The sequence below is a fragment of the Artemia sp. Qi Xiang Cuo genome, chromosome 6 (assembly GCF_049724085.1).
Source record: "Artemia sp. Qi Xiang Cuo chromosome 6, ASM4972408v1, whole genome shotgun sequence".
Classification (NCBI taxonomy): domain Eukaryota; kingdom Metazoa; phylum Arthropoda; class Branchiopoda; order Anostraca; family Artemiidae; genus Artemia; species Artemia sp. Qi Xiang Cuo.
The window spans coordinates 21,551,198-21,579,065 of NC_142799.1; the positions used below are offsets into that span (position 1 = coordinate 21,551,198).

The window sequence follows — 27,868 nt, forward strand, 5'->3', positions numbered from 1 at the left end:
AGACAGATTGCAAATTTTACTGCCCTTAACATAGAGGTTTTTTTAAGGGACTTTTGGAAGATTTATGATAAGTTTTCACAGGAGAATGGAATGGAACAAGAATTAATCCACCAGAACGTATTTTCCATCTTTTATCTGATTGGCCCCCTCCTTTTTTTGTAAAACGTCCCAAATGAAAAATGGCTTTGATTAAACTACATATTAACCATATTTGCAACATTCCAGACTCTTATAAGGGTGTGGGTCAAAATTAAGCATGGGCGCTGTTTCTGTTCTGTTTTTAAAGTAACTCTTTCTGTCCTGTTCTTACAAAAAAAAGAAACCGAAAAGAAACAGATTACCTGTTTTTTATTTACCTGTTCTGTTCTGTTTCTGTTTTTATGATAACCATTTTGTCCTGTTTCTGTTTTTTTTCTAACTGTTTTTCTTCTGATCTCGATTTTACTTTATAGCTTCGAGAATGAGACATTAAGAAATTTCGAACTTACAAAATTTTGTTTTAAATCGTAATTTGAAAGTTTGAAGAATCGTGGTTACGTCCCATACATTTTATGGAATTGGAGCGTTAATATAAAGTAAAAGTAAGTAAAATGATGGCCCTCAGTGTGTCTAACATATCAAATGTGCTGCTAGATTGTTTAAGCAAGGCAAAATTAGGGCTTAGGAGTCAGATGAGAGTAGGTAGGTGTGTAAATGGGAGACCGGTAAAGGCGCATTTTTGTTCCACTAAAACAACTTTTTTTTAGTGTATATTATTCAGTCAATTGAGCAGCAAAGCAGCATAGATACTGTCTAGGTGAAGCAGGATTCAAACAAACCACTTATTCCTGTATTTTCTGGTTCTATTGACAGCGCCTCTGTATCCTACATTACATGGGAAGTAATCTGCACCTTTAACCGGGAAAACCTTAGTTCAACGGCTTTTATGGAATTTATACTGCTAAATAACAGCGACTTGTTATGATTACCATACTAGCCTATACATGATAAATACCGATTATTAATTGCAAATTTTCTTAAATGCTTAGTCAGAGAGGAATGTAAATGTATTGAAGTACTGTCCAGTAGAAATATATGTTTTTGCTGGCACGTTTTATTGCATCAACATAACAAGATATACTTTTTCAACATACCAAATATACTTTTTCTACCATCTCTAAATATAATCAATGGAAACCCTTTCAGGAAAAAGCCTAGAGTTGAAACAGTGGCTTAACTAGCTGATTCTGGCCTAGCTGGCCAAAGTCTTATAAAATGCTGATACACTTTTCTCATTCAGTAGGATAACATATCTTCCGGTGAACACGGTAGTTTTTGCCATACAGCACAATAAATAAAGTCACTAACCAGTATATTATTTCTTGTATCTGTCTCTTAAATACCTAGTACAGACAAGTATATTCCTGTAGAAATTAATATGATATGATATTAATAATTAACACTAAAAGCCCTACTGGGCCATGTTTAATACACAATACACGGCAAAAATAACAAATGAAAACAACCTTAGAATACTATATATTATAATACTGTGCAACAAATTATCTAAGTTTTTAGGGAACCGTAGTTAGGAGTTATCATTTTGCTTTTATTTGCTAATAGGTTTTCTTGGCTCATTGCGCAAACGAAACCACTCAGGGGGAAATTGGCCTTTTTCCCCCTAATTACGCCACTGAGGTGGAAGAAGTAAGATATTTGCTTGGAGGTGTAATTTTCAAAATGGTAGGCTACTGGAGGGTGCTTCTAATTTTGTGAAAAATCCTAAAATTACCCTTTGTTTTAAGACAAGCATGATGTCATTTCTTAATGATGACTTGGATGTTCCAAGACATCTCTCTGGGTACCCTACGGAAAAAGGAAGCAAAGAAAGTATTAGGTGCAACTTCTGAAGAGCATCTCCAAAGGCTAAGGGAGTCTGTGCCATGACATTTATATATTATCTTAAAAGGAAGCACACAATTGATATGCACAAAGATAAAGTATATGGGGTTGGTGCAGAAAATAACAAACCCAAACCAACCAAAAAAATATATCAAGTCAGGCTTCTTCCCTTGAGAAAGCTCCAGATAGCAAAGCAAGTGACACATAGGACAATGGATTAGTGAAATCTGGAATAAGAAGAGCAGAGATACGACGGTTTTTTATTTCCAATCGATCAAAACAAGCTGGTCTGCGGATGTTCTGCTGCAAAACCCTGTTTAATGACAAATGGCCACTTTCTGTGTTTGATAAGCCAGATATGACACAGCTTATCGAAAAAAAAAAACAGGGGGCTTGCAAGCACCATTTGGGGGAACCGTCCATCGTCACATAAGTTTTGCTGCCAGAAAAAAAGAAGTTCAGAAGGCTGCTTTAAGATCTGCCACTCAGACTAGTTTGACTTTTCACAGCTGGTCTGCAAAAGGATCTGGCTTTATAAGTATCACTGCCTATTACCCCAGGAAGATGAAAAATAAGCAGAGGTTGCACCACTATCTTTCACATTTCGAGAGGCATAATCATACTCATACAGCTACTAACATCCTTTCAGCAATCCAACTTGCAATCAGGAAGTTTTCACTGACAGATAAGATGTTCCGCGTTGTGACTGATTCTGGGAACAATGTCACCAAAGCCTGTAGGATATGAGCGCTTTCCTGAACTTCATGTTTTTAACATTGTCTTCGTTCATCTGTTGCACACGTTCTTGGATTTTGGTCTACTCGAAGCTAAGCCATCCGAAGCTAATGACATCCCTGAAGAAGATTGCTTGGAACCCTTTGATGAAGTCGAAGAAGTCGATCCAACTGTTGAAAATGATTCAGATGGTCTTTCTGTTCCTTGTTCTGAAAATTCCGGAAATGAAGATACGTTTGCTGAAGAATCTGAATAAACTGATGCAGTATCTAAGGAAGAGGGCGGTGAAAGTAATGGAGAAAAAGAGTGGGGAGCTGGGAGTCTGTCAAAAAAGGAGGTTGCAGCACAGGCTATCCGAAGACATGTTACACTTGCTCAAACATTGATAGTCAACGTTGTCACTACCCCTTTTCCTTTGGGAATGGACCATGAAAACGTGCCTAAATAATCAAAATTATGCCCACTCATATTCTTAAAACAAAAGTTTGAAGTAGTAACACTTTCTATAATAAAGCAAGTGTATGGGTTGGAGAAAATATTTTCTGCCGCAAAGCGAAAGAAATTTTCGAAATAAGTTATCAAAAAGTGCAATTGTTCTTATATTTGCATCCCTTTGAAAACCTATTTAAGAGAACAGAATGCTTAAAGAAAATATTGTGTAGCAAAGGGTCTAAGTTTCTTTGAAATTCAGAATTTGAGAAATTTCATTTTAAATATTTACTTAAGAATGAATTCGGTGGAGTTCCTAGAACATTATTTTCTAGCGCAAAGCCCCGTAAAAATATACAAAGTACCCTTAAACCATGAATTTTCCTTTTCATTTGTCTCTCACACAAATTGGATAGGAAATAATGAATCTTATAAGTTGTTTTAAGCTGCCAGGCAACGAAAATTTTTGACTTGGTGGTAAGAATTGTCATGTTCCCGTGCATTTTTCTTCTTTCATATATTGTTTCAGACCTCCCAACATCAGAATGGGGGAAGGGGAAAGCGTGGTCTGGAGGGGGAGACTTTCCCCCACCAAAGCAACTATGGACTCTGCTTAAACAATAATGACTTTGAGCTGACTGCCCAATTTGATGACGAAAATTATTTTATTTTCAAAACATCTTAAATAACTATTATGAATTACCGGGAAGTTTAAGAAGATTCTGTATAAACATAAAAGTGTATTTTCGTAAAAAAGGAAGAGGAAAATGGAAGAAAATAATAATAAAACAGGATCGCGACGTTGTAGGCATAAACAGTTTTCGCCCCTTTATTGAAAAACTGTTCTTTTTTGCGGAAAGGCTGAAATAGTACTGATAATAAACCAAAACTTATAATTTACAAATTTTTTCTTCTTTAAGCTTTAAGTGTTCGAAAAACAGCAGTTTAAACAGCTGTTTTTTGAACGAAAACAGCTGTTTTATGTTTTTTTTTACCAAAAAAACAGAACAGAAACAGAAACAGGGCTTCTGTTTTTTTGTTGATCTGTTCTGTTTCTGTTCTGTTTCATTCAAGCCCTGTTTATTTTTTTTTCTGTTTCTTCAGAAAAACATAACAGTGCCCATGCTTAGTCAAAATCCGACTTTGCAAAAACGGGCAAAAAAGGTGAAGCTATTTGGCTTCCTTTTCTGATATACACTTAAGGAACAATGTTATCGGATTAAGAGAATACGTCGCAAAGGTCATGGAAGTACACTAAAGGAAACAAGAGGAAAACCAATCTGGTGAGAATTTACCTTTCATTATTTTTACTCTTTTCTTTTTACTTTCTGTTTTTTTATTTTACTTTAACTGAAGAGAACCAGTCAATTTAAAGAGGCGGGGTTATATGGTTTCCCCTTCTGACATGTTCTTAAGGAATAATGCGATCAGCCTACGAAGATTCGCAAAAGAGGTGAATTATTGGCACACCTTTTCCTCCAGATTTTCCGTAAAATTCTAATTTAGTGTCTTTCCTGTCGCTACACCATTCCGGTGTAGGTATACCTGTAATGAAGCCTAAATAATAAGGACCTGAAGTAAGAGATGAACGCTTACCTTGCTATCACAAAGATTGCACTCAAATTCCGTAAATTTATCAATCAGCTCATCAGGCCAAGTATCGTCAATTCCATATAGGGGATCTACAAAAGAAAAGAGGAAATATACAGTGCGAAGCTTAAAGAGGTATTTCAGTTTCGTATACGTGGGTTTGAGACTCATTCACAGGAGGGAGGGCCTCTGTTAGTTTTTTTTTTAGCCCCCATTCTCATCCCTCGCTATTCCGCTTTTTTTACATTCTTCTTACATTTCCTACAGTTTTGTTTAACGCGCTAGTTATGTGGGGTTTGGGACAATATATCCCTCCCGAAGATCAATGACCAAATTCATTTTTCTGCTTAGAAAATGTAGGGTAAGAAGTGCCAATAGGTCACAACTAACCAACCTGGGATTTTATCAATATTATGCACTCTTATAATTATATTATGTCGCAACAAAGAGTTTAGTCACAATATACTGCTTAAAAGCACTAAAATTTAGCGAGTTTACTTTTAAAAAAAATTGTCTAAGCACTTCTATTGTTTAATATATCTTTCTGGAAGTGTGTTATTGTTTTCTATTCGTATCAAAGGACCATCCATATATGGACATGTTGTTCTTTATTTTCATTTATTGTTACTTAATCTATCCCTTGCGAGTAACCCCATTTTTATCACCAAATTTCAGATGTATTCAGTTTTTCGTCGCACCAACTTTGCCTCTAGAAATCACACTGTGGATTTTTTTTTTTGTCCTTATAAGTATTTTATCCACATTTCTACGAAAAGGATTTCATTTCCAACTACGTTTGAGAATATCTTCTATTTTCTTACAAAAGCCAACATCTGTGAAATTCATAAATAAAAACTATTGATAAACACTCATTATACTCTTTTGGGATAGTTGTGAATTAAAAATTATTGTAAAAACTGGAACCAGTGCCATCTACAAAACAAAAAAATATCATTTTTATAGTAAATATCTTTGAAGTCAAAATCATAAGCAAAACAATATATCCGTGATCTCATCACTCCGTGATCTCAATCATGTCCGTGATCTCAATCACTGCATATAATAAAAAAAAACAGGGATATAGAGCTGAAACTCCACTCTTCCTCCTATTCTGTAGTCTTTTTTGTCAGGGTATTTGAAATAACACCGATGACAAGGATGAAAAATCATCTTACTAGTGTGTCTGAACCATTTTCACATCGTCTTGCATATACACCATTACTTTAAAGATGAGAAATAAAGCAAGAACACGTGCAACATAAAACATTTAATAATGACCGATATTTCAAATAAATAATTAGGGCTGAGCCAGTGGCGGATCCAGGGGGGCACCCCCCTAACATAGTCTAAAGTACTGTAATTTACTTAATTAACGCAATTTTGTGCTAATTAAACTTGCTCCTAACGCAATTTTATCGGAACAGCCAATTTTGCCCTCCCCCCACCTAAAAAAAATTCTGGATCCACCCCTGGTCCAAGCCACCCCCCCCCTCCTCCCCCCGAACGACAAAAGGATTTTATTCTTATGCACATATCTTTCGTCCTGAATAAGGAGAATTCAGGAATTACATGGCACATTCAAAATCCATCATCTTGTTAAACTAAATGTTCACTGAAATTCTGTTCGCTGTATGGTTCCTGTAAAAGTTTTGGTATGTTATATTTCTGCTCTCTTGCAGTTCTAATATATCAATGAAGGACGATCATTTTGCTATCGCTCCATAGCTGAGATTCAGTTCTATCCATCTACCGGATTATACTTTTCAAATTTGGTATATATGATTTTTTAAATTAAGGTTGAAAATCGTAGAAAAGAAACAGTTTTCCATTTTAAGCAAGTTTATATTCTTAGCAAGTTTACGTAATATCTCAATTCTGGCTGATCTGGCTGAGATTAGTGAATCCAATTACAGAAGTACCTTTTCCTTTGGGCGCAAGTTACAGCTGCATACTTGTTGCAAAATCACTCGTTTTAGAGGGAATATATACCTTTAATCCTGAGTAGAAAGGCCAAACAGCTCGTTAGAATGACAAAGACGAATTTTAAATAGGTGCAGCTGACATCTGCTTTAAAACAGTTATTACTAAAAGTAACTATTTTTGAATAATAATTTAATTTTGACCCATATTATACTGAAAAAAAGGAATTAAATTCAATGAATGTACAAAGGGCAACTAAAGAAGAAGAAAAGGAACTATATTTTGATGAGGCAATACTTGCAAAAATACTGATACATACAACCTTTTGTGCAGCATGGTCAACTTCGCTTTGACCTCTCGGACATCAATTTGGACATCTAATTTGCTAGATATTATAAATAAAAATTTTTAATATCGGAAATAAAATGGTCAAATTTGCTTAAAATCATTCTTTCTTAAAAGGAATTAAAGACCACGCATATAAAGGAAAGAATGCTGGCAGAAAGTAAATATGAGGTGCGGTAAAAAAATAAAGATACTGATTTTCTTCTTAACAAAGTTTTTATTAAATTCATACATCGATGTTATCCCCTTCAAAGCAGTTCCCTTGGGCAGCTATACACCGCTGGAGACGTTGTTCTTGCTCCTCGTAGCTGCGCTGGAAGTCTTCGCATATTATAGTCTTCAGAATGTTTGTTAAAGCCTTTTGGATGGTTTTTAAAGTCCCAAAATGACGGCCAAAGGGGACTAGAATTTTAATTTCCGTTTGAGTGAGCCTCTGCCGATATTTTAGGACCATTGGTTCGATATGATCACCACTGGGACAAAAGTAAATAAATAAATAAACACGCATCCGTGATCTTTCTTCTGGCAAAAAGTTTAAAATTCTACATTTTTGAAGAATACAGCTTGGAACCTCTACAGAAGGGTTCTTTGATACGCCAAATCGTAGGGTGTAATTTTCACTAACATTCCTTGACTTTTTGGGAATATTTCCCTCACTTTTTTTCGAAAATCAGGCAAATTTTTTCAGGCTCGTAGCTTTTGATGGTTAACACTAAACTTAATGAATCTTGTATAGTTGGAATTAGCATAAAAAACCATTCTTTTAATGTATCTATCGATATCAAAATTCTGTTTTAGAGTTTCGGTTAGTATTGAGATATTCCGTGACGCACAACGAAAACATAACTTCACCAATCGCAGTCTCACAAATCGCGTAGTTATCGGACGGAGTTTAAACTCGAACTTAGCTATGGAAGGGTCCTGAGACACGCGCTGTCTCAAGGATAACTGCGCAGGGTTGCCACGTCACTTGCAGTAATACTAGTCTCATTACTTTTGAGCCGAACCTCCTACAACCTACCGAGGGCACGTCTATTATACCTCCCACGATTAGCAACAATTTTAGAACAACCCGAGCGTTATAGATTTGGTTTGCATCAGTGATGCCTAACCACCAAAAAGAAAGAACAGAAGACACCGTTTAGAAAGGCAACGACACACGAGGAAAGCATGAGATAAAGGCATACTAGTAAAAGTTAAACGTATAAAAGACGTTTAACGTCAAACATTGTTAAACGTTAAAAACTCAAACTTAATCAGCCCTAAGAGAAATATCAAATAAGAAACGTCTGCAGGCCGAATGAGATAATTTGACCAAATTTCATCTAAAATAACAGATATAGACACTTTGGATATACTAGGGGGCAAAATACATCCCTGCCTTACACTAAGAAGGAAATTAATAGCAGGATTTACATCATTGTCAAAAAGAGAAAAAGCACTTGAATGTGAACCACACTGTCCAAGTCCCTAGAAAGGCCCAGTCAGCATACTTAAAGTGGAAACCACTCAGAGAGACTATTTTGTATAGGGGAAGAGAGAATACACTGAGCATGACGACCAATAATGATTACAGCCAACAATCACATTTATATTTAAATGAAGAAATTAAATGTACTTAAGGAATTTAAACATATTACATGCACCTGTTACGGGGCGAAAAGACGAGTAATCCGATGAGATTTTCCTCGTATTACGATTGAAGTGAAATTGGCGATTTCGATGCAGATTAGTTTTCATGACGGCTCTAACTCATACAAGTCTTTGTAATTTTGGCTAATTATTTAGCATTAATATCAGTCGGTGAAGACTTTAGTTGCTCAGTTGCAGTTTCAACGGTAAGAACTAACCCTGATATAATTTGGCCATAATGAAGCGGATCCGGGAGCTATTTAGACAGTAACCGGGAGATATATTATAGTAACGAGAAATCAATTTTAGAAAAAAACTAGTAAAATGATTACATCTAACTGAATTAGAAATCCAGCCACTATTATTAAGTTCACTACAATCTCAGAATTGAAACAGAAACATGTATTTTAGGCATATAAAGGCGAGTAAGTTGTTTTTTTTTTGTTTTTTTTTAATTACTCCTTAATTTTTAATTCCTCCAGAAAAAAAACTATACTAAGAACGTGTATTATGACACAGAATATATAACACTGACATATAAAACAGCATATCCGGATTTTATTTGTGAAAAAACTTGTCAACAAACACACAACACTTGTCAACTTCTTTTCTTATAGGGTTGTTTTTGTTGCATTTCCTTTTCAAAGAATCATTAGACATTAAAAAAAAATATATATATACACATAAAACTGCCCCCAGGAGTCCGTTACAAGTGAGCTTATATAGTTTGACGAAGTTGTTCTTAAAGTAACCAGTACGGACTCTCTTTTTGTGGGTAGTCCGAGTACAACATGCTTCTCCGTGTTACTGCCTCGGTTAGCGGTGGTTCTAGACGAGATGGTTTATCGGACGGAGGACAGTGAATGTGGGTATTTGTATAATAAAGACACTGACACTAAAGCGAATCTTTCATAAAGCTAGTAAAGAAATCCTACTGGTGCTAGGGATCATACTCGAAAATCAAATGGCACTATGAAATAGCCTTAAAGCGCGCGTAAAGTAGCGAACACAGGCCAGGCAGGGTTGGCAATTTTGTGGTCCATGAATGTGTCCAAACAGCATCGAAAAATATGTCATTTGTAGATAAAATATGTCCATCTTGAGATCTCAAAAACTAGAGGTTATTTTTTAGTAGAGATGCCCCTATTGACACGATCACGCACCCCTGCTGCCACCTACAACTTTTTTTACATAATTTATGTCTGTTTGTTGTCAGTGAGAATGAAAAAACAGGAATTTTCTCACATTTATGGATGTTTTCATGGATGATTATGTGTGTTGGTCAATTTATTTGATGTTTTTCATGGATGTCAACAGTAATTTATGTCTGTTTTATGGTTTTTGTCAGTGAGAATGGAAAAACAGTATTTTTCTCACTTGAAAAAACAGGAATTTTGTAAAATTGATGGTTGTTTAATGGAAGGTTATGTGTGTTTGTCAATTTATTTTATGTTTTTCATGAATGTCAACATCGATTTATGTCTGTTTTATGGTTTTTGTGAGTGAGAATGGAAAAACAGGAACTTTCTCACATTCATGGATGTCAACAGCAATTCATGTCTGTTTTATGGTTTTGTCAGTGAGAATTTGAAAAACAGGAAATTTCTCACTTTGATGGATGTCAACAGCAATTTATGTCTGTTTTATGGTTTTTGTCAGTGAGAATGGAAAAACAGGAACTTTCTCACTTTGACGGATGTTTTCTTGGACGGTTGTGTGTTGGTCAATTTATTTGATGTTTTTCATGGATGTCAACAGCAATTCATGTCTGTTTTATGGTTTTTGTCAGTGAGAATGAAAAAACAGGAACTTTCTCACTTTAATGGATGTCAACAGCAATTTATGTCTGTTTTATGGTTTTTGTCAGTGAGAATGAAAAAATAGGAATTTTCTAACATTTATGGATGTCAACAGCAATTTATGTCTGTTTTATGGTTTTTGTCAGTGAGAATAGAAAAACAGTATTTTTCTCACTTTGATGGATGTCAACAGCAATTTATGTCTGTTTTATGGTTTTTGTCAGTGAGAATGAACTGTTTTATGGTTTTTGTCAATGATAATTTGAAAAAACAGGAATTTTCTCACTTTGATGTCGTTTTCTTGGACGGTTATGTGTGTTGGTCAATTTATTTGATGTTTTTCATGGATATCAACATCAATCTATGTCTGTTTTATGGTTTTTGTCAGTGAGAATGAAAAAACAGGAACTTTCTCACTTTGATGGATGTTTTCTGGATTTTGTCAATTGATTACATAATATCTCCGAACAGATAACACTACCCAGCAATTTCCTATCTTATGCTCTATAAACAAGGGGTTTCTCACTCCAGGAGCTATATTCAAGCTTTAGTTTTTTGGGGTTTAGGAGGAAAAAAGGTACCTAGGTTAATTTAGGTTATGTATTTATTATATGCTAGGCTTTACCCCCACCCTCCTAATGTGCAAATATACAGCCAAATTTGTTTCTAAACTATTATATTTTTATCCTATTTTGTTATATTTCACTAGCATTAACCAAACTTAACTTCTTGCATGTTCCCCAGATATTAGAACAGTACCTTTCTTCCTGCTTTGCTTTAGTATAACAGTGTAACATCCTTTTCACTAATAAATACCCATAATTTTTTGAAGGCCAATAGGATATATGTTCTGTAAATTCAATCGATTATTATTATTGCTACTGGTTTGCATGTGAATCCAGGCAATTTGATGTTCATATGTTAGTCCTAAAACTCAGCTGCCATTGCCTGAGACTATAGGCAGGCAGACCTTATGTAACTTGTTCACATGCAAATCCAGGCAACTTGTTGGGTCAACCAATTTTGAATGAATTTTATGATAGTGTAACTGTCTGAGCTTATAAACTGGGTTGCCTGTCTAAGACTTTAGGCAGGTAGACCCTATGCCACTTGTTTGCACACAAGGCCATGCAACTTTTCAGTCAACCAATTTTCAATTAATTCTGTTTTAGTGTAACTGTCTTGACTTATAGATTGGGTTTTCTGACTGCGGACTACAAATCCAGGCAACTTGTTGGGTCAACCAACTTTGAATGAATTTTATGATAGTGTAACTGTCTGAGCTTATAAACTGGGTTGCCTGTCTAAGACTTTAGGCAGGTAGACCCTATGCCACTTGTTTGCACAAAAGGCCAGGCAACTTTTCAGTCAACCAATTTTCAATTAATTCTGTTTTAGTGTAACTGTCTTGGCTAATATATTGGGTTTTCTGACTGCGGACTGCAAGTCCAGGTGACTTAGTGGTCATGTTAATCCTAAAACTTGGTCAAAAAGCCTTAGACTCTAGGGGGACAGGCCTACTTGGAAAGTCTACTTGAATTACAATAGAGATGACTAAGATTTTTGGGCTAACTCACAACAGACACTGTCTATGGAACTTACTGATGAAGAAGCATCCTAAGCCTAATTTTCCTGGCCACATAAATTCTCAGGTATGTTGACTAAGTTTTAGGATTGATATGTGACCACCAAGTTGCCGGAACTGCAATTGGAACTATGAAAGGTCATCTGTATGACTTAGTTGTTTTCTCTATGTATCAGTGGGGTAATGTAATTTCTTTTGTATGACATTTTAGTGGATCATACATTCAATAAGAAAACCAAAAAGCATTCTGTATAACTTTATTCATGTTTCTCTATAATAATTTGATGTTTAAAAAGTCATACAGAAGACTTTATATCATTCTCCATGTTTTAAGGAAACATATTATTGCCTATTGTTTTGATTTTATAGTGCTATGTATATAAGAGTAAATGACAATATTTGTTGCTTAGAGTATAAAGAACCAATGACTTTAATATGTCTAGTCAAACAGTGCTCACCCGAGTAATTTGTATTTCTAATATAAAAAAAAGCATAAAAGGTATATGCTACTATTATATGGTAACTATGAGGTAGATATATATCAAAATATTCAAGCAAATCACACAGCCTACTAGGTGTCTTACCTTAGCCTACATAAGGTAGGCTATCAGTGGAAGTCATTAGGTCTACAAAACTACCAATAGGGATAGCCTATATATTGATACTTTCTTTTAGAATCATTAATGTTTACCTTTACACTGCTTCATGGTTAAAAGATCCTGGAATGCCAAAAATCCTAGTAACATCAAGACTACGCCTAATCTAGCCAAGCTCTTTTCAAGAAGCATTCCTTAAAAGTATTTTTCAAAGAAAAGAGCTTTGCTGAACTAGGTTCCGATTTCTGTTTTACCTGAACATACAAGAAAACAACACTTTCTAGGGCTATATGGTGATTTATTTATTTTTAGGTCATTTTCTGATGTTTAACAGCACATGTTCTTTATTTTTGAAATTGACCACGAACTTTCGTATTGGATACATTATGTGAACAAGTGATCTTTCTCCTTAAAAAATGAATTATCGGGTTTTCACACTAATTTAAGACGTATATGGCTGTGTAAGTTTGTACTTGACCAATTTAATGAATTAGTTTTCATTTTAGGTGTCCTTGGTACTTTAAGAGTTTCGAATTTTAGCTTAGAGTCTTAGCTTAGAGTTTTTGTTAGAGTTCTAGTTTATTTTAGTTTTAGCTAAGAGTTTAGAGTTTTTAGCTTAGAGTCTTAGCTTAGAGTTTATGTTGAAGTTCAAGTTTAGTTTAGTTTTAGTTAATAGTTTAGAGTTTTAGCTTAGAGTCTTAGCTTAGAGTTTTTGCTAGAGTTGAAGTTTAGTTTAGTAATAGTTAAGAGTTTAGAGTTTTAGCTTAGAGTCTTAGCTTAGAGTTATTGTTAGAGTTCTAGTTTAGTTTAGATATAGTTAAGAGTTTGGAGTTTTACCTTAGAGACTTAGCTTAGAGTTTTAGTTTAGTTTTAGTTAAGAGTTTTTAGCTTAGAGTCTTAGCCTAGAGTTTTTTTGTTGAAGTTCTAGTTTAGTTTAGTTTTATGTAATAGTTTAGAGTTTTAGCTTAGAGTCTTAGCTTAGAGTTTTTGTTAGAGTTGAAGTTTAGTTTAGTAATACTTAAGAGTTTAGAGTTTTACCTTAGAGACTTAGCTTAGAGTTTTAGTTTAGTTTAGTTTTAGTTAAGAGTTTAGAGTTTTTAGCTTTGTGTCTTAGCTTAGAGATTTTGTTGAAGCTCTAGTTTAGTTTAGTTTTAGTTAATAGTTTAGAGTTTTAGCTTAGAGTCTTAGCTTAGAGTTTTTGTTAGATTTGAAGTTTAGTTTAGTAATAGTTAAGAGTTTAGATTTTTATCTTAGAGTCTTAGCTTAGAGTTTTTGTTAGAGTTCAAGTTTAGTTTAGATTTAGTTAAAAGTTTGGAGTTTAACTTAGAGACTTAGATTAGAGTTTTTGTTTAGTTTTATATTAGAGTATTAGCTTAGTTTTATTTACGTTTCTAGTTTATTTTAGTTTTAGTTAAGAGTTTTTAGCTTAGATTCTTAGCTTATAGTTTTTGTTGAAGTTCTAGTTTAGTTTAGTTTTGGTTAAGAGTTTAGAGTTTTAGCTTAGAGTCTTAGTTTAGAGTTTTTGTTAAAGTTGAAGTTTAGTTTAGTAACAGTTAAGAGTTTAGAGTTTTAGCTTAGATTCTTAGCTTAGAGTTATTGTTAGAGTTCTAGTTTAGTTTAGATATAGTTAAGAGTTTGGAGTTTTACCTTAGAGACTTAGCTTAGAGTTTTAGTTTAGTTTAGTTTTAGTTAAGAGTTTAGAGTTTTTTATATTAGTGTATTAGATTATAGTTTTTTTTAGAGTTATAGTTTAGTTTAGTTTTATTTAATATTTTATATTTTTTATATTATAGTATTATCTTAGAGTTTTAGTAAGAGTTCAAGTTTAGTTTAGTTTTAGTCAAGAGTTTAGAGTTTTACCATAGAGTCTTAGGTTAGAGTTTTAGTTAGAGTTGAAGTTTAGTTTAGTTACAGTTAAGAATTTAGAGTTTTAGCTTAGAGTCATAGCTTAGAGTTTTACTTAAAGTTGTAGTTTAGTTAAGTTTTAGTTAAGAGTTTCGAGTTTTAGCTTAGAGTCTTACCTTAGAGTTTTTGTTAGAGTTCTAGTTTAGTTTCGATATAGTTAAGAGTTTGGAGTTTTACCTTAGAGACTTAGCTTAGAGTTTTAGTTTAGTTTTAGTTAAGAGTTAAGAGTTTTTAGCTTAGAGTCTTAGCCTAGAGTTTTTTTGTTGAAGTTCTAGTTTAGTTTAGTTTTAGCTAATAGTTTAGAGTTTTAGCTTAGAGTGTTAGCTTAGAGTTTTTGTTAGAGTTGAAGTTTAGTTTAGAAATACTTAAGAGTTTAGAGTTTTACCTTAGAGACTTAGCTTGGAGTTTTAGTTTAGTTTAGTTTTAGTTAAGAGTTTAGAGTTTTTAGCTTTGGGTCTTAGCTTAGAGTTTTTTTTGTTGAAGATCTAGTTTAGTTTTATTTAAGAGTTTTAGCTTAGATTTTTATATTAGATTTTTTGTTCGAGTTATATTTTAGTTTAGTTTCATATTAGTGTTTAGATTTTTAGCTTAGAGTATTAGCTTAGAGTTTTTTTTAATTGTTATATTTTAGTTTATTTATGTTTAATAGTTTGGAGTTTTAAATTATATGCTTAGCTTAGAGTTTTATTTTAGTTTAGTTTTAAATAAGAGTTTAGAGTTTTAGCTTATAGTCTCAGCTTAGAGTTTTTGTTAGAGTTTTAGTTTAGTTTTAGTTAAGAGTTTAGTGTTTTTAGCTTAGTCTTAGTTTAGAGTTTTTGTTGAACTTCTAGTTTAGTTTAGTTATAGTTAAGAGTTTGGAGTTTTACCTTAGAGACCTAGCTTAGAGTTTTAGTTCAGTTTAGTTTTACTTAAGAGTTTAGAATTTTAGCTTAGAGTCTCAGCTTAGAGTTTTTGTTAGAGTTTTATTTTAGTTTTAGTTAAGAGTTTAGTGTTTTTAGCTTAGAGTCTTAGTTTAGAGTTTTTCTTGAAGTTCTAGTTTAGTTTAGTTTTTGTTTAGAGTTTTAGCTTACACCTGGAGTTTGAATTAGAGTTCTAGTTTAGTTTAGTTTTAGATAGGAGTTTAGAGTTTTTTGATTATATTAATATCTTAGTTTTATTTAGAGTTCTAGTTTAGTTTAGTTTTAGTTAAGAGTTTATAGTTTTACCATAGAATCTTAGCTTATACTTTCAGTTAGAGCTAAAGTTTAGTTTAGTTACAGTTAAGAATTTAGAGTGTTAGCTTAGAGTCTTAGCTTAAATTTTTACTTAAAGTTATATTTTTCTTAAGTTTTAGTAAAGATTTTAGAGTTTTAGCTGATTCATAGCTTAGAGTTTTTGTTGCTTATCTAGTTTAGTTTAATTCTAGTTCATAGTTTATAGTTTTAACTTAGAGTATTAGCTTAGAATTTTTTTTAGAGTTCTAGTTTAGTTTAATTTTAGTTAAGAGTTTGATGTTTTACCTTTGAGTTTCAGTTAGAGTTCTAGTTTAGTTTACTTTTAGTTAAGAGTTTGGTGTTTTACCATAGAGTCTTAGCTTAGAGTTTTAATTAGAGTTATAGTTTAGTTTAGTTTTAGTTAAGAGTTTAGATTTTTAGCTTATATTCTTATCCTAGATTTTTTGTTAGAGTTATAGTTTAGTTTAGTTTTAGTTAATAGTTTAGAGTTTTTATATTATAGTCTTAGCTTAGAGTTTTTGATGTAGTTCTAGTTTAGTTTAGTTTTAGTTAAGAGTTTAGAGTTTTAGCTCAGAGTCTCAGTTTAGAGTTTTTGTTAGACTTCTAGCTTATTTTAGTTTTATTTAAGAGTTTGGAGTTTTAGCATAGAGTCTTAGCTTAGAGTTTTAGTTAGAGTTCTCGTTTAGTTTAGTTTTAGTTAAGAGTTTGATGTTTTTCCGTTGAGTTTCAGTTAGAGTTCTAGTTTAGTTTACTTTTAGTTAAGAGTTTTGTGTTTTACAATAGAATCTTATATTATAGTTTTAGTTAGAGTTCTAGTTTAATTTGGTTTTAGTTAAGAGTTTAGAAATTTAGCTTATAGTCTTAGCCTAGAGTTTTTTTTAGAGTTCTAGTTTATTTTAGTTTTAGTTAAAGTTTAGAGTTTTTAGCTTAGAGTCTTAGCTTAGAGTTTTTGTTGAAGTTCAAGTTTAGTTTAGTTTTAGTTAATAGTTTAGAGTTTTAGCTTAGAGTCTTAGCTTAGAGTTTTTGTTAGAGTTTTAGTTTAGTTTTATTTAATATTTTATAGTTTTTTTATATTAGAGTCTTATCTTAGATTTTTTGTTTTATTTATATTTTATTTTATATATAGTTAAGCTTTTGGAGTTTTATCCTCGAAATTTAGCTTAGAGTTTTAGTTTAGTTTTAGTTAAGAGTATAGAATTTTATCTTAGAGTCTTAGCTTAGAGTTTTTGTTAGAGATCTAGTTTAGTTTAGTTTTAGTTAAGAGTTTAGAGTTTTTATCTTAGAGTCTTAGCTTAGAGTTTTTGTTGAAGCTCCAGTTTAGTTTAGTTTTAGTTAAGAGTTTAGAGTTTTAGCCTAGAGTCTTAGCTTAGAGTTTTTGTTAGAGTTCTTGTTTAGAATAGTTTTAGTTAATAGTTTAGAGTTTTAGCTCAGAGTCTTAGCTTAGAGTTTTAGTTAGAGTTGAAGTTTAGTTTAGTTATAGTTAAGAATTTAGAGTTTAACTCTAGGCTAAGACTCTAAGATAAAAAATCTAAACTCTTAACTAAAACTAAACTAAACTAAAACTCTAAGCTAAGTCTCTAAGGTAAAACTCCCAACTCTTAACTATATCTAAACTAAACTAGAACTCTAACAAAAACTCTAAGGTAAGACTCTAAGCTAAAACTCGAAACTCTTAACTAAAACTTAACTAAACTACAACTTTAAGTAAAACTTTAAGCTAGGACTCTAAGCTATAACTCTAAATTCTTAACTGTAACAAAACTAAACTTCAACTCTAAGCTAAGACTCTATGGTAAAACTCTAAACTTTTAACTAAAACTAAACTAAACTAGAACTCTAAACCTCTAGGCTAAGACTCTAAGCTAAAAACTCTAAATTCTTAACTAAAACTAAACTAAACTAGAACTCTAACAAAAACTCTAAGCTAAGACTCTAAGCTAAAACTCTAAACTCTTAACTAAAAATAAACTAAACTAGAACTTCAACAAAAACAATAAGCTAAGACTCTAAGCTAAAAACACTAAAATAAAAATAAACTAAACTAGAACTCTAAATAAAACTAAGCTAAGACTCTAAGCTAAAACTAAACTAAAACTCTAATCTAAGTCTCTAAGTTAAAACTCTAAACTCTTGACTATAACTAGACTAAACTAGAACTATAACAAAAACTCTAAGCTAAGACTCTAAGCTAAAACTCTCAACTATTACTAAGCTAAACTTCAACTCTAACTAAAACTCTAAGCTAAGGCTATAAGCTAAAACTGTAAACTCTTAAATAAAACTAAACTAGAACTTCAACAAAAAAAACTCTAAACTAAGACCCTAAGCTAAAAACTCTAAACTCTTAACTAAAACTAAACTAAACTAAAACTCTAAGCTAAGTGTATAATGTAAAACTATAAACTATTAATTATTACTAAACAAAACTTAAAATCTAACAAAAACTGTAATCTAAGACTCTAAGCTAAAACTATAAACTATTAGATAAAACTAAACTAAAATAGAAATTCAACAAAAAACTTTAAGCTAATACTCTAAGCTAAAAACTCTAAACTCTTAACTAAAACTAAAATAAAATAAAACTCTAAGCTAAGTCTCTAAGGTAAACTCCAAACTCTTAACTATATCTAAACTAAACTAGAACTCTAACAATAACTCTAAGCTAATACTCTAAGCTAAAACTCTAAACTCTTAACTATTACTAAACTAAACTTCAACTCTAGCAAAAACTCTAAGCTAAGACTCTAAGCTAAAACTCTAAACTATTAACTAAAACTAAACTAGAACTTCAACAAAAAAAACCTCTAAGCTAAGACTCTAAGCTAAAAACTCTAAACTCTTAACTAAAACTAAAATAATCTAGAACTCTAACAAAAACTCTAAGCTAAGACTCTAAGCTAAAATTCTAAACTCTTAAAGTACCAGGACACCTAAAATGAAAACTAATTCATTAAATTGGTCAAGTGCAAACTTACACATGCATATACGTTTTAAATTAGTGTGAAAAACCGATAATTAATTTTTTAAGGAGAAAGATCACCTGTTCACATAATGTATCCAATACGAAAGTTCGTGGTCAATTTCAAAAATAAAGAACAAGTGCTGTTAAACATCAGAAAATGACCTAAAAATAAATAAATCACCATATAGCCCTAGAAAGTGTTGTTTTCTTGTATGTTCTGGTAAAACAGAAATCGGAACCTAGTTCAGCAAAGCTCTTTTCTTTGAAAAATACTTTTAAGGAATACTTCTTGAAAAGAGCTTGGCTAGATTAGCGTAGTCTTGATGTTACTAGGATTTTTGGCATTCCAGGATCTTTTAACCATGAAGCAGTGTAAAGGTAAACATTAATGATTCTAAAAGAAAGTATCAATATATAGGCTATCCCTATTGGTAGTTTTGTAGACCTAATGACTTCCACTGATAGCCTACCTTATGTAGGCTAAGGTAAGACACCTAGAAGGCTGTGTGATTTGCTTGAATATTTTGATATATATCTACCTCATAGTTACCATATAATAGTAGCATATACCTTTTATGCTTTTTTTTATATTAGAAATACAAATTACTCGGGTGAGCACTGTTTGACTAGACATATTAAAGTCATTGGTTCTTTATACTCTAAGCAACAAATATTGTCATTTACTCTTATATACATAGCACTATAAAATCAAAACAATGGGCAATAATATGTTTCCTTAAAACATGGAGAATGATATAAAGTCTTCTCTATGACTTTTTAAACATCAAATTATTATAGAGAAACAAGAATAAAGTTATACAGAATGCTTTTTGGTTTTCTTATTTAATATATGATCCACTAAAATGTCATACAAAAGAAATTAAACTATCCCACTGATACATAGAGAAAACAACAAAGTCATACAGATGACCTTTCATAGTTCCAATTGCAGTTCCGGCAACTTGGTGGTCACATATCAATCCTAAAACTTAGTCAACCTACCTGAGAATTTAGGTAGCCAGGAAAATTAGGCTTAGGATGCATCTTCATCAGTAAGTTCCATAGACAGTGTCTGTTGTGAGTTAGCCCAAAAATCTTAGTCATCTCTATTGTAATTCAAGTAGACTTTCCAAGTAGGCCTGTCCACCTAGAGTCTAAGGCTTTTTGACCAAGTTTTAGGATTAACATGACCACTAAGTCACCTGGACTTGCAGTCCGCAGTCAGAAAACCCAATCTATTAGCCAAGACAGTTACACTAAAACAGAATTAATTGAAAATTGGTTGACTGAAAAGTTGCCTGGCCTTTTGTGCAAACAAGTGGCATAGGGTCTACCTGCCTAAAGTCTTAGACAGGCAACCCAGTTTATAAGCTCAGACAGTTACACTATCATAAAATTCATTCAAAGTTGGTTGACCCAACAAGTTGCCTGGATTTGCAGTCCGCAGTCAGAAAACCCAATCTAAAAGTCAAGACAGTTACACTAAAACAGAATTAATTGAAAATTGGTTGACTGAACAGTTGCATGGCCTTGTGTGCAAACAAGTGGCATAGGGTCTACCTGCCTAAAGTCTTAGACAGGCAACCCAGTTTATAAGCTCAGACAGTTACACTATCATAAAATTCATTCAAAATTGGTTGACCCAACAAGTTGCCTGGATTTGCATGTGAACAAGTTACATAAGGTCTGCCTGCCTATAGTCTCAGGCAATGGCAGCTGAGTTTTAGGACTAACATATGAACATCAAATTGCCTGGATTCCCATGCAAACCAGTAACAATAATAATAATCGATTGAATTTTCAGAACATATATCCTATAGGCCTTCAAAAAATTATGGGTATTTATTAGTGAAAAGGATGTTACACTGTTATACTAAAGCAATGCAGGAAGAAAGGTACTGTTCTAATATCTGGGGAACATGCAAGAAGTTAAGTTTGGTTAATGCTAGTGAAATATAACAAAATAGGATAAAAATATAATAGTTTAGAAACAAATTTGGCTGTATATTTGCACATTAGGAGGGTGGGGGTAAAGCATAGCATATAATAAATACATAACATAAACTAACCTAGGTACCTTTTTTCCTCCTAAACCCCAAAAACTAAAGCTTGAATATAGTTCCTGGAGTGAGAAACCCCTTGTTTATAGAGCATAAGATAGGAAATTACTGGGTAGTGTTATCTGTTCGGAGATATTATGTAATCAATTGACAAAATCCCGAAAACATCCATCAAAGAGAGAAAATTCCTGTTTTTCCATTCTCAATGACAAAAACCATAAAACAGACATGAATTGATGTTGACATCCATGAAAAACATCACATAAATTGACCAACACACATAACCGTCCAAGAAACATCCATCAAAGTGAGAAAAATAATGTTTTTTCAAATTATCATTGACAAAAACCATAAAACAGTTCATTCTCACTGACAAAAACCATAAAACAGACATAAATTGCTGTTGACATCCATCAAAGTGAGAAAAATACTGTTTTTCCATTCTCACTGACAAAAACCATAAAACAGACATAAATTGCTGTTGACATCCATAAATGTGAGAAAATTCCTGTTTTTTCATTCTCACTGACAAAAACCATAAAACAGACATAAATTGCTGTTGACATCCATTAAAGTGAAAAAGTTCCTGTTTTTTCATTCTCACTGACAAAAACCATAAAACAGACATGAATTGCTGTTGACATCCATGAAAAACATCAAATAAATTGACCAACACACATAACCGTCCAAGAAAACATCCATCAAAGTGAGATAGTTCCTGTTTTTCCATTCTCACTGACAAAACCATAAAACAGACATAAATTGCTGTTGACATCCATCAAAGTGAGAAAGTTCCTGTTTTTCAAATTCTCACTGACAAAAACCATAAAACAGACATGAATTGCTGTTGACATCCATGAATGTGAGAAAGTTCCTGTTTTTCCATTCTCACTGACAAAAACCATAAAACAGACATAAATTGCTGTTGACATCCATTAAAGTGAGAAAGTTCCTGTTTTTTCATTCTCACTGACAAAAACCATAAAACAGACATGAATTGCTGTTGACATCCATGAAAAACATCAAATAAATTGACCAACACACATAACCGTCCAAGAAACATCCATCAAAGTGAGAAAGTTCCTGTTTTTCCATTCTCACTGACAAAAACCATAAAACAGGCATAAATTGCTGTTGACATCCATCAAAGTGAGAAAGTTCCTGTTTTTCAAATTCTCACTAACAAAAACCATAAAACAGACATGAATTGCTGTTGACATCCATGAATGTGAGAAAGTTCCTGTTTTTCCATTCTCACTGACAAAAACCATAAAACAGACATAAATCGATGTTGACATTCATGAAAAACATCAAATAAATTGACCAACACACATAACCGTCCAAGAAAACAACCATCAATGTGACAAAATTCCTGTTTTTTCAAGTGAGAAAAATACTGTTTTTCAAATTCTCACTGAGAAAGTTCCTGTTTTTCCATTCTCACTGACAAAACCATAAAACAGACATAAATTTCTGTTGACATCCCTGAGAAACATCAAATAAATTGACCAAGATACATAACCGTCCAAGAAAACATCCATCAAAGTGAGAAAATTCCTGTTTTTTCATTCTCACTGACAACAGACATAAATTAGGTAAAAAAAAGTTGTAGGTGGCAGCAGGGGTGGGCAATCGTGTCAATAGGGGCATCTCTACTTTTTTTGTACCATTTGTATTATTGACCAAAAGACGCTTTGTACACCTCTTTCAGAGAGGCCAGTTGACATCAAATATAATGAAAACGAAAAAAATCCATATAAAACATTCACACAAAATGACAATGAGTGAGAGCACGAAACTTATTTAAATATGTTAATACCTAACTTTAGAGAAAATCCTTTCTTTTCGACGTCTCTAGCAAAACCTGAATGCTCAAAAAAAGAGAAAAAGAACTACTTTGGTGAAAAGAGAAAAGTTTTTTTTGGCCAAAATAAAGGCCTATATGAAGTTGGCAAATGTTTCGTTTTATGTCATAAATTTACAAAATGTGTACTTTTTGCCCTTTTACCCACCAAGTTTCAACAATGTGTTACTTATTTGCCCTTTTGTATCAATGTGTCCCAGCACATGGGAATGTGTCCTTTTGACATAAAATGTGTCCAGTTGGCTACCCTGACAACTGGCTTTCCAGATCATCCTTTCGCCACGTCTTTATGCAGCAAATTTTGGGAAAAGAAGGATGGGACGAGTTTTTGGGAGTCTACTGCATCATACAGGGCCCTTAGGAGCAAACTTTCGTTTTAGCAAAATTTGGTTAATTAAAAAAAAATTTAAGTAAATTTTAAATTTTTAAAGTAAATTCATTTGCAGAATTTCCTTCTAAATTTCTATTTAGAACGCAGTCATGGAAGTCAATGTGACGAGATAGAGGCAAACTTTGGAAACAGGAAAACAATGGCAAATGACATGAAAAATACAAGGAATGGTAGAAGAAACAGTAAGAGTATCAAGATATCCGGTTAGCATTTGGCTCCAAAGCGCATCCTTTCTCCCAGATGATCCGTAGGTGCTGGAATAAGCATAAAGAATAAAGTTTAGCAGATAGTAGATAGTTTTTCATTTAGCAGATAGTGTTCCATAACCAAATGAAGAATCACAGATGTAAACTTTCAGCTGCTAAGGCAGAAATCTTTCACGCGAAAATTCCACTTTCGATAAACACAATTTCCACATGATATCCTCTTGAATTTAGAATGAAACCATCCCGAAAAAATTGGGAAAACTTCTACCGAAATTAGATTCCCGATGTCTTAGTTTTCCAACTGATTTCTAGTGAATTTGGTCAATGCAGCATATCAAATTCGTTTGAGCATACAAGGAGCATCAAAACTAATGGAAGGTTAATTCAGATAATTTGAATAAAATACTGAGCATAAAAACTAAACTCTTCAACAAACAGATGAAACAACATAAAATGTAGAAGATGATACAAATAGATATCTATTACTTTTAAAATATGTGCATTTATGACCAATATTCAGCAAAAATTAAAGAATATTTCAACAGAAGGTTTGGAGAATGCTGCTGTAATTTTTCCTAGTACTCATTGCAAATAAGAAGCCGTACACTCGCTTCGTAGAATAAATATGAATGGATTTCTGACAACTTTTTGAGTCTTTCCACATGGGCGTACGGACGGGGGGGGGGCATCTGCCCCCCTCCCCTAGAACTTCAAATTTACACTAGATATGGTTGAAAAAGCAGTTTAAAAAGGTTGAAGGTTAAAAAAGCAGTTGACAAAAGGTAGATGGTTGAAAAAGCTGGAAATAAACTGCTGGAATAACAGAGTAAATGTCAAAGAAGAAGCAATTATCCATAATATCTTGGAGATATTTAGCTCTTCTACAAGAAGATTGATTAATGCTAAAGCTTTTTGATGATTTTTAGTGATTACTAATTAATAAAGATTTCATAGGTATGATAGAACTTGCTGGCAATGTAAGGTTTTCTGAACTGCCATTATAACTTCATCCCCCCACCCTTCATCCCAGAATCGGCTCCCCCCCCCTAGAGAAGAAGCTATGTACGCCCATGTCTTTCCTTGAGATCCTGGCATTATCTCGACTTTGGTACATGTGGAGTTTGTTTTCTTTTTTCTCCCGTTCACTTGCTTCCTATTAATAAATGATGTCTGTTCATTGTTTTTCTTTGTTCCTTTGTGCTATTTAGTTGTTTTTTTTTCTGATATTTTATGCTATATTTTGTAGATTAGATAGTGATATACTCTGTAAGGGTTTAGTCACTAATAAAATCATTCATGTGTTCATGGGGATTTTATCCGTGAAAAGTGTCTTGTTTTTGTTGATTGAGTATGTATTATGTTATGTACTGAGTATATATTATGTTGATTATGTTTATTAGTTCTAATGCAGCTTTTACTATACGGTTCAACTTTGGTTGTAGGCACGGTAGCGAATCATAGCATGGATTAAATGTAAATGCAAGCTAGGACCTGGCTTTCGATCTCACGAAAGAATAAAAATGATCAGACTCGTTGTTTCCGATCATATTATATCTGCTCAGAAATATTATATTCTAATCAAAGTTAGGTTGTTTTTGTCTCACTGTTTCAAGTTCACTTTTTTAGTTTCAATAATTTATCTCCTTTTTCTTTGTTATTTACGTAGGTGATGTTTCAAAAGAAAGCTCTGATTTTAAAAAAATCACAGGGTTTATATGAGTCTCACGAATCAAATGAAAACCCCAAAAATATTGTGGGATATTTTCCAACTAAATCAATGCCAAAATCTTCCGCAGTAGCTTTTAGGGCTATAGACGGAAAACTTGGAAGCAAAAGAATTCGCTTGAATTTCGGTATGCCGGTAACCTAAGTTAGGTTTATTTTCACTGTTTCAAAGTTCCCTTTTTTGTTTCAATGATTTACCTCCTTTTTCTTTGTGACTATAGTAGGTAATGTTTAAAAAAAGTTCTGATTAAAATAACAATATATATTTCGCACTATAATCTCATGAATCAAATCAAACCCTTAAAACATATTTTTGGATTTTTTCAACAGAACCAGTACCAAAATCTTCCGCAGTAGCTTGCAGGACTATTGACCAAAAACTTGGAAGCAATAGGATTCGCTTGAATATTGGTAGGCAGGTAACTTCAGCAAAGGAGAAAATTCCTAAGGAATTTTACATCGCTGACATTTACAGTCCAGGTGTTAACAGGTTTCGAAGTTTCACAGTTCGACAATTTTTTATGATTTGATATAAACTTGCTAGCACCCAGACTATAAGAACAAGCGATCCAAATTTTGTATGGGGTTGGGCTTAAATGTAACCATGTGCCTACCAACTTTCGAATTTTATCCCCTCTGATCCATTAGCCCACGGTACTTGCCAATTTCAAGCGGGTCTGAGCACATTCGCTCAATGGTCAGAGAAGGGGTGTATGTGTTTGAAAAAAAGTCATTCTAGTGTACCATTAGCCCAATATACTATCCCTGTAAGTTTTGAACCGGTAGATAAAAACAAAATCATAAATAACTTTCTGCTGGAACACTTATGGATTGGTATTGGAGAACCTGAAGATCTACCCCGGTTCAAAATAGGATTACCATACATACATTTATGCCTAAGTGTGGTAGGGGGGGGGGGCGGCTGCAGGAGGCCTGGGTGCACTATGGTCCACCAACCATATAGATTGAAAAGGCTTGTTAACCCTTGTTCGAACAAAGGGCAGCATGCCTATATTTCTGCTATATAATTGGCGATGGGGTGGGTAGTTTCAGAGGCTCACTTCGTGGGTTCAAGAATACTGATTGAAATACTTGCGATTGAAATACTTGCATGGTCCCAATTCAGGCAAGTTTCAACAATTCTACCTCTCTCTTAAAAAGTTGGCAGTGAGAGGGGGGGGGGGTGAAGAAATTAATTCCACTATGTCTCCAATCATGATCAAAATCACGGCATTTGTCGTTTAAAAAAATCTATTATCTACCTATCTATCTCCTAAAAAGTTGTCATTGATCGAGGATTAAGTGCAACTTGGACTTCTCTCGTTTCCACACCGAGACATGAGTTATCTCGTTGTTACATCGATCCCAAGTCAGAACTTTTCTTGTTGTCGCACTAAGTCAATCCACAAATGGAACTTGACTCATTTTTGCACATTCTGGCACCAGGATTCGTTTTGGCACCAAAATGATTTTTTTTTAGATAATAAAATAAAATATACATCTGAAGAATAAGCCATTCCTACAATTTTGACTTCTTGCTCCTGGGGCTGCAAGGGTCATGTCCCTCTGGATACAATTTCTGGGACCTCCTGACCATTTTGAGTAAAATGGATAATTAAAAATTTTGATCTGAAGATGTGAGGAGTTATGGCGGCACCTGGGGCAAAAGGAGAACATGGGGTAGTTTTGGGTGCCCTCCAACCACTTTTAATCGTTAATGCTTCAATCTCTGGCTAAATAAACCATCCTCCACACAACGTGCCCGAAAAACAAGCAAGTAGTTCATGGGAGACCCATGGCTCTTTATTAAGTCAAACATTGAGTTGGCTCTGATAATCTTTGTCATCTTAGCTGTTTTTCCTACTCTATAGTCAATAATCATTGAGACCACTTTTACACCCTGCTTGGCCCAAAATTAGACAGTACAAAAAAATAAGAAGTAATAGGGAAAAAACACCATGGTTAAATAGAAAAACAAAAACGGTCCTTTTCCAGGACTATAAAGGTAATGTCAGAAATCAAGGTTGTTGATACCTGTTTCGATGAAAGAGACGTTTATTGTAGACTCGTATTAAATTGCTCTATCGCCATCTAAACTGTTTCTCTATAAAATAAAGATCTTACCCCTTGACTTTTTTTTAATATAAATCGGACAGAACTAAAAATATTATCCTACCTACACAAGAACTAGCAAACAATGGGAAAAAGCAAAATGTATATTTCAAGGAGCTAGGGGCAAGAGGGGAAAATAGAAAAGAAAACTTCGAAGTCACAAAGTACTGGCGTTCTCCTTATCTCTTTTTACATATGAAACAAAAATGAATGTCAATTTTCTTTTCCCCTCGAAAACCTATATTCATTGAACTAAAGTGTTTACCCAAACTATATAGAGACTAGGAAACAAAGCAAAAATTGAACTGCATCACTCAAGAGGTCAAAGTGAAAGACATACAGGAGGAAAAAGGTAAAAACAACATCACTTTTAAAAGAGTTATAAAGTACTGTTTAGGAAACATCAAACAATAGATATCTTTATTCGTAACACCAAAATAAAATGTAGTTAACATCAACTTTTTTCTTTAAATCAATTCTTACTCAACTATAGTTATTACCGTATCTACGTAAGAGCTCCAAAACCACCTACATATTTCATGAGCAGAAAGTTAATGATTTTTTATTCAATATAAATGACTCCTTGGATGATGGTAATGATAAATCTTGTACATTCCTTTCTACAAAAAAGAATTGGATAATTTGAACTTATGTTTTGGTTTATGGAATGAATAATTCAGGAATTCAGGCATAAGTATTACATCTAATTAAATAATATTTCCAGAATTATAGAATTTCAGCAGAAATATAAGGCCATTTGTCACGGCTTAATTCCCTAGATGATTTGATATTGCCCATGAATCGGATATGCCACCCCTCTAACGCTTATGTATTTCGAGGCGTCACCAAGTCCAAGATAACAACAGATCGAAATTTCAGAAAGTCGTTTTAATCAGAACGGTAGACAGGACCAAACT

The 27,868-nt window shown here is 33.2% G+C and overlaps 1 protein-coding gene across 2 annotated transcripts in view; it reads right to left on the bottom strand.

Moving 5' to 3' along the window:
• LOC148950972 (uncharacterized) overlaps window positions 1-27,868 on the bottom strand; it is a 268,560-nt gene that overhangs the window by 153,521 nt on the left and 87,171 nt on the right. For both annotated transcript variants that reach the window (XM_089090534.1, XM_089090533.1), the window contains exon 4: window positions 4,642-4,727. In XM_089090534.1, coding sequence (XP_088946660.1) covers window positions 4,642-4,727 — 86 coding nt within the window. The remainder of the gene's footprint in view (window positions 1-4,641; window positions 4,728-27,868) is intronic.